The following is an 8,670-nucleotide window of genomic DNA, read 5'->3' on the forward strand; positions in this document are numbered from 1 at the left end:
AAATCGCGAGTACATTTGGACCGGTTCTACTGCATTACGGGCCACGGCTGCCACTTTATGGTGAATTTGGAGATTACATAATGACATCGTTCTTGATTCGGTAAAAGTAAAAAAAAATTTGATTTATTCGATAGCATTAGATTAGTTGTTTTTTCTTGGCTTAATTCTAGAAGTAAATTAGCGCCAGATTGGAATACATGGCTATGTAATCTTATGTAATACTTTTCTTTTTTCCTAGCTCCTCGCTAGGTTTTTATTAATAATATTTCAGCCGTTCAAAAAAATATATAGATAGAATTGACATGGTATAGTGTTCCTAGTAGAAATACTATGTAATAATCTTTTATGTATTGAGAATCAAGTGTAGCTTAATTCATAAAATAAAGCTATTAGACTAAATATATTATCATGGTTCAAGATTGTGAGCTTTGGGACTTTTTGGGGTTTACAGATAGTAACACTCGTAATGGGTGGATGTTTGAAACTTAAATCATGAAAGAAAAACAAATTACAAAGTAAATTTTTTTTTTTTTTTTTTTTTTTTTTTTGGAAAATCAAACTCACACACGAACTTATACGAATATATACAATAATTCATGAATGTCCATTAACATAACTTGAACCCCAAGATTGAAATAGACACCACGATAGCGTTAGGCAATGGCATAGAGAAATTAGAGAGAGTATATAATCTTTAACCAACTAAAATAAATGGGATTGTGTATGGATCATATCATCATAGACGTACATGGTACACTTACTCTAAAGATAAAATGGCCCGTATGAACAAATTGCCATTTTTTTTATACATATAGCAAAATAAAGGCAAAAGTACAATTGATATTATCTTCAATTATATAGCTCACACGTACAAACTATTAAACTTGAAATATAACCAAATACAATGAAAAAAGAAAAAGAACAAAAAAATTGCTGAACAGTCCCTCATATTTAAGAAAAGCACAATTAAATTAAACGCTGGAATCAAATATCAACATCACACTTGGTCATCTGAAAGTTCTTTGATGAAGAAGAAAAATGAGCCATAATAGGTGCACATGATACTTTCAATCTATAGTGTCTTGATTTCCACACTCCCACCTTGAACCTTAATCTAGCCCTTAATTTCACTTCCATCTCCATCCGACCTGACGACCTCTCCATCTTTAAGTCTCGTGCAGTTTGTTCAGGCAACGCCACATCATGTGAGTCAAGATTCAACTTAAAACGAGTCGCATTTCTTTTGGGTTGGTAAAATGGATCAATAGTTCCTCTACTTACCGTTTGATCATCATACAAAACATTAATATCAACTTTATCGTAGAATATTGAGACTTTTTTATTAGGGTTGTATGCACGAAGGATGAAGAAGTAACTCGCATTCAAATGGTTGCCATTGGTTAAATTGTAGTTGTGGATAGAGCCATCTTCAATGGTGTACACTAGCTTTTTTGGTTTGATGGTTAGCCAAATAATGAGAATGATAAGACCAACAAGGACTATGAGTGTGAGCAAGACTATGGCAATGAGTCTAATTAGTTTGGAGTGTGTTGGCCCAGTCGGATTTGGGGTCGATGTAGTAGTAAGAACCATATTTGTAATTGAATTGGACAACTTGTTGAAGATGATTAGGGGTTATATAGTATGCAAAAAGTTTGGAATTTGTGTTAATTAAGAGAATGTCTTGCAACCTAGTCTTTCCTTTTTCTTTCCATCAATTCCCTTTCTTTTCTTTTATCATGTTATAGGCATATATATATTCTCATGAGTCATGATATAAGCATTTAGTTTTAACACAAATTTTATTTTATTTTATATATGGCAGTTTTCGCGAAATGTTGTTAATTAAGAGACGTACTAATGCTTGACTATGTCCCCGCGATAGTAACTTAGTGGTTATGAGACATGTAACGTAAAGCGGAGGTCATGAGTTCAATTCCATCGTTTTGTCCCTTTAACCGTCAGTTACACAATATTTCTTTCCCATTTTGATCGCGAGAACGGTTTGTGGGACGCTGCTAGAGAGTCGAGTTTATGATTTTTCGCTAATGCTTGACTATATATGTAAACATGTTTAAATGTTAATATGTTTAACTATATATCTATAATTATATTTTGTCACGTATATGTCTAAGTTTTTGGATGTGCACTAGTTACCAGCCTGTAACACTTGTTTTGTGCATTGCTTGTGCTACAATCCATAACAAAAGAAGGGGAAAAAGAGCTATAAATGATGCTTAACTTGAAGCTGGAGGAAGAAGGAATAAGTAGAACATTCATTTTGTTGATGTTTACAACTGCAACTTTTTTGGATCCTTTCTTGATCTTGAAGGTTCCCAATAGCACACCTTTTTGAATTTTGGATTGTTGTGACAAATAAGTATAAAAAAGCGACATAAAATTAATTTTCTCATTAGTTTATTTGTAATGTTTTATTATTATTATTATTATTATTATTATTATTATTATTATTATTATTATTATTATTATTATTATTATTATTATTATTATTAGTATTATTATTAGTACTCCGTTTAATACAAGTCACTACCCTTTTTTCAACTACGGTTTTGACTTTTGACCGACTATTCCACGGAATCTAAACTAGATAAAGTTTTCCTCTTCAAGAGGTTGACATGTCATTTCAAAGTTTACAAACGGGATTCAAACTTAAGACCTCTCACAATTAGTGATGAAGCCCCAAACTTTTACCATTTGGATCACAATTGGTGAATTCTTTTTTCCTTTGTAATTGATAACTTCTAAATTATATTGTATTTATATTTATTATTTATAATTTGTCATGTAATATGTAATAATATACAGTAATCATAGGTTGTATATTGTATAAGTAAAATCATATAGTTGATGATCGTATACCGCTTATTAGTCATCTCATCATAGTATACAGTATATATTTTGTTATGTACATACGATCTAGTACTTGTTGGTTCTCCATCAAACGCTTTCGATATCATGTTATTAAAGTTATTGCTCCATCTTTTTTCCGAAAATTTAATTTTTTTTATAATTATATACTCTCATTTTCATGGGCCTGATCCGTCATTCTAACATGTAAGCCCATACATGAAAAGCATATGAGCTTTGGTCTCTGGTCGGGCTTAGGACTTTGGTCTTTGGGCTTTTTCTAGAGGCTATAAACGAAAACTTAAAATTAATATTGAAAATTGAAATTAAATTAATTCAATCAAATCAAATTTAAATCTATTTACTAATGAAATGACTCGTAGAATCACGGAGTTGTTTAAGCGAAACAGTTTAATAATATGTTTTAGGTATTAACTGAATATAGATGTTAAAGGTATTTACTTTAATGACCCGTGGAACCACGGATTCCGACTAAGAAACTTCTCGTTGTTCTACAAACATATTGATGTACTTAATTTACTTAGGATAAATGAACTATATTTATTCTCCCACCATCATCTTCCAATTTTCATTACAATTATTATTTTATTTGTCATAAAAGCTTACATTACAACCTTTTATTGAGACATGTATTTCGCATAAATATGCAACGTAATAGCTCGTAGAGAGAATCTGAATTTGAATAATAATAATATAATAATTATAGTTATAATTATAATAATAAGTTTTTCTTAAAAATGAATTATTTATATTTTTAATAATAATTATTATTAATAACAAATGCCTCTTGAAATTATTTAAAAAAATATAATACAATTATTATATAAAGGTTGTACAATGAAAGGACCCATTCATATACATTATAAACGATTCACAATAGTTGATTACATTGCGAGGTATTTGACTTCTATATGATACATTTTACAAACATTGCATTCGTTTTTAAAAGACAAACTTTCTTTACATCGAAAATTGACAGGCATGCATACCATTTCATAATATCCACTATCCAACTATAAATTGATTTAATAATAATCTTTGATGAAATCAATGACTCGAATGCAACGTTCTTCGAAATATGCTATGAAAGACTCCAAGTAATATCTTTAAAATGAGCAAATGCACAGCGGAAGATTTCTTTAACACCTGAGAATAAACATGCTTTAAAGTGTCAACCAAAAAGTTGGTGAGTTCATTAGTTTATCATAATCATTTATTTCCATCATTTTAATAGACCACAAGAATTTCATTTCTAGTTCTCATAAATATACGTCCCATGCATAGAGACAAAAATAATCATTCATATGGTGAACACCTGGTAATCGACATTAACTAGATACATATAAGAATATCCCCTATCATTCCGGGATCCTCCTTCGGACATGATATAAATTTCGAAGCACTAAAGCATCCGGTACTTTGGATGGGGTTTGTTAGGCCCAATAGATCTATCTTTAGGATTCGCGTCAATTAGGGTGTCTGTTCCCTAATTCTTAGATTACCAGACTTTAATAAAAAGGGGCATATTCGATTTCGATAATTCAACCATAGAATGTAGTTTCAATTACTTGTGTCTATTTCGTCAAACATTTATAAAAGCGCATGTATTCTCAATCCCAAAAATATAAAGGGTAAAAAGGCAAATGAAACTCACCATACTGTATTTCGTAGTAAAAATACATATAACGTCATTGAACAAGTGCAAGGTTGGCCTCGGATTCACGAACCTAAATTAGTTATATATATTTATGTGTTGGTCAATATTTGTCTAACAAATTAGGTCAAGTCATAGTGTACCACTATCCTAATGCTCGAGACTAATATGCAAAAGTCAACAAAAGTAAATTTGACTCAAATTAATTTCCAAAAATCTATACATGATTAATATATAGTTTAAATATCGTCGTTTTATATTTTTAAATATTTTTAAAAGATTTATTAGAGTAAATAATATAATTTATTTATTAATAAATAAAATTTTATATTAAATTTATATAATAAAATATACTTTTATATATATTAAGTAATAAAATTTATAGAGTTCATTTAATATTATAAAGATAATATGATAGGTATTATTAAAGTAAGTTATTACACGTAGTAAAATATGTTTGTATCACATATTTATTTGATAAAATAATATCTATAATGATAGTAAGTAAAAGTTGTATTATTTTGTAATAATAATTATTATTATAAAAATATCAATATTTATAATTACTAAGATGACATTATGATAAAACGAAAATTCTAATTATGATAACTTTAATATTTACGATAATTTTTAATATTATCTTTAAAATAATAATTCTATTTAAAATAGTAATAATAATAATGATATTTTAGAGTTACAATGACATTTCTATTAAAATGATAATTTTGTTAAAATGATAGTTTTAATACTAACGATACTTTTAATAATAATAGTAATGATAAAAATAATAAGAACGATAATTTTATCTAAATCAATATCTTATAATATTTTAATTTCATCATGATACTCTTACTCATTATTTCCTAATCGTTTCGTTTAATAGCTTTTAATCGTCTTTTATATCGTGTTCATAATAATGATAATAATAGTAATCAAAATAATTAGGCGTTACAAATATTTGTTTTAATTACACTAATATTAATAATGATAGTTACTATAACATTATTAACGATAATACTAATAATTATCTTAATGATAATATAGTAATAATAATAATAAAAATAACAATAACCATTTTTAAATAATGATATACATATTAATAATGATAATAATAATAATAATAATAATAATACTAATAATAATAATAATAATTGGATAATAATAATAATAATAATACTAATTATAACTTTAACGATAATAACGATAGTAATAATAATAAAAAATAACAATTTTTAATGATAAATCCCTTTTATTGATAAAGATAATAATAATGATAATAATAAGATAAAACTAGAACGACGATAAAAACGACGATAATAATAATCATTTTTAATAAAAATATCAAAAATTCAATTGATTATAACTTCTAATCCGTTCATCGAAACCATTCGATATCTAAAGGAAAAGTTCTTAATTTTTCGCTAGCTTTCCAAGAACATGCATATCTTATACCTTATCTCAACCGTAAGTGTAACTAATTTAAGATTCAACCTAACCTGTCTAAGGGCAATATCAAAAGTACAAGCATGCATAATCCTAAATACTCGAGCACTAGTCAGGGATACACTATTACTATGTAAAAGTTAAATTATGAGTACTCACGTATCAATATTGAGATTCAATATTGCAGGAAAGGTACGTAGACGCAACGGAAATGATAAACACTATATTGACCTCACAAGCATACCCATGAACCATACTCAATCACCTCCATAGCTATAACCCATAATTTCCTTAATCCTATCCTACTCGAAAAATAATTTCGAAATCACTCGGACAGCACTCCGTCGTAATATTTTATGTATACTAATAATATCTTGAAATAATACGGAGTAAATATATATATGTAAATCGATTGTGAGAGTTTAGAGAAAAATATTTTCAAGTTTCTATGAAATAATGAAACCTATTGAATTCTATTTATAATAGATTTTTGAATTATTAAAGTGTAAATTATTAAAGTGAATTATTAAAGTATGAATTATTAAAGTGAATTATTAAAGTATGAATTATTAAAGTGAATTATTAAAGTATGAATTATTAAAGTGAATTATTAAAGTATGAATTATTAAAGTGAATTATTAAAGTATGAATTATTAAAGTGAATTATTAAAGTTAAAGTAAAGTAAAAAATAAAGTAAAGGTAAATTTTAAGTATAGTAAAAGTATAAAACTATGTACGTATAATACGCGTATAAATATATATAATATTAATTTAAATCGTTATATATATTTAATAAAATAAAATATAAATATCGTTATCTTTATCATACTAGTTAAGTAATGAGTTGTCAAAAGTGGTTCTAGATATTTATAAAAGTTATATACGTTTTAATAATAAAGTTCTTTTTAAACTGAAAACGTTTTTGTACGTTTGAAACTAAATAGATCAATCGAGTCTTTATGAGATTCAATCTTCCACTATCCTTTGTCTAGTTCTCAATAATTGACAATTTGTTCTTATTTATAAATCACTTTACCATTTTCCGAATATTGTTAAAATGGAAATATTTCTCAAATCAACGTGGGCCTTTCAACAGAGGCTTGTAATCATAATTCAATATATCTGATAATTCAATCATTTGATCTTATCTTCTAATTCCATTGATAAACATTTTGAAACAGATACAATCATATAAAGTATTTAATCTAATATTTTGTTTACGTTTCAAGTTATAAAATATATACATATATACATATATAATCATATTCGTTTAATGGTTCGTGAATCGTTGGAACTTGGTCGAGGTTGAATGAATGTATGAACATAGTTTAAAATTCTTGAAATTTAACTTAACAAATATTGCTTATCGTGTCGAAAACATATAAAGATTAAAGTTTAAATTTGGTTGGAAATTTCCGGGTTGTCACAGTACCTACCCGTTAAAGAAATTTCGTCCCGAAATTTGAGTGGAAAGGTCGTGAATGATAATAAGTATGTTTTCATGATGCATACTGGCTGAAAATTAGAGTTTTATCATCAGCGAATAATTTGGATAAACAATCCATTTATATGAAGAGTACGAAGGAAGCTAACATAGAAGAGTGAAATGAGTAAGTGTAGATTCATCTTATCATTTGACGTAGATATGATTGATTCCCAGATTTCAAGGGATTTGAAGAAAATCTTCTTAATAAGATTTGACTCTCCGGTAATCAAGGGAATTAGGATCCGCTTTAAATGCGATCGTCCATTTTAATTGTTCTGTCAAAGATTTTCTTATAAATTCACCTCCTTTGTTTCCTTATAACTCACACCTTTTGTTGATGCATTTTATGCAAGTCCCTAGACATCTACCCACGTCCATTGCAGGTACAACAGTTTACAGGCCACCATGGTTGCTCGTTATTATCCTATCCGTGTTTGTATGTGGTTATAGGAACTGCAGGAACGAGATTTAGATGTTTGACTATGTTAGACTTAGTCAGACGTACGAGTGAAGCCTCACTAGTATGGCTGACAGGCTCATACGCACGATTGATACTGAGCTAAGTCACAATTACAACCTAAATGAGAATACACGAGTGAGTGATCACCCGTACGGCTGATGAAGCCAACTCGTACGTGTGATGAATGAATCGTATGGGTGAGTCAACAGCAGGGGTATATAAAGTCTTATGTTCTTCATTTTAGGTTAAGCCTCTCATTTGTTACACACACTTAGATCTAGTGAGCTCCTCCGATTCTCTCTCAGTCCAAATCACCCAGGTGGTGAATAATAGCTCTAGGTGTTGATCTAATCACACTTGATTTAGTTGTGATTTGACTAAATTAATCAAAAAAAACTTAACCTATTCACTAGAGGGTTTGATTCACTTATTCCGCCATTGTGTGAGTTAAATCTATTGATTTCTAAGTTCCTAGTCATGTTTCATCACCTTCTATTCTTTCCCCCTCAACTCATATTTTAAAGTATTCATCAATATGCTCCATCCAGTTCTGATTCTCGATATACTTCTAACTTTCATATCGGTCATTCTTATTTTTCATCTACCGCCGGAAGAATCTATTTACTTCTACTATACTCTTAGGTTTATAGTGTTTCTAGTTCTCCTGTGTCTTTATATTGCTATATGCATCGATATATATGGTTTATAATTTCTGGTTTGTCGTTGGGCTTTATATG

The 8,670-nt window shown here is 28.4% G+C and overlaps 1 protein-coding gene across 1 annotated transcript; it reads right to left on the bottom strand.

The window, feature by feature from the left end:
- Positions 1-856: 856 nt before the first annotated feature.
- On the bottom strand, positions 857-1,593 carry LOC139891849 (uncharacterized protein At1g08160-like). The gene has a single exon (XM_071874872.1). It carries the CDS (start codon positions 1,591-1,593, stop codon positions 985-987), a length of 609 nt encoding a protein of 202 aa, XP_071730973.1. The 3' UTR covers positions 857-984.
- Between the last annotated feature and the right edge of the window lie 7,077 nt (positions 1,594-8,670).

This window comes from Rutidosis leptorrhynchoides, chromosome 1 (genome assembly GCF_046630445.1).
Source record: "Rutidosis leptorrhynchoides isolate AG116_Rl617_1_P2 chromosome 1, CSIRO_AGI_Rlap_v1, whole genome shotgun sequence".
Classification (NCBI taxonomy): Eukaryota; Viridiplantae; Streptophyta; class Magnoliopsida; order Asterales; family Asteraceae; genus Rutidosis; species Rutidosis leptorrhynchoides.

Bases quoted from the DNA above. Each gene is read 5' to 3' on its own strand.
- LOC139891849 (XM_071874872.1), bottom strand. From the start codon at position 1,593: ATGGTTCTTACTACTACATCGACCCCAAATCCGACTGGGCCAACACAC.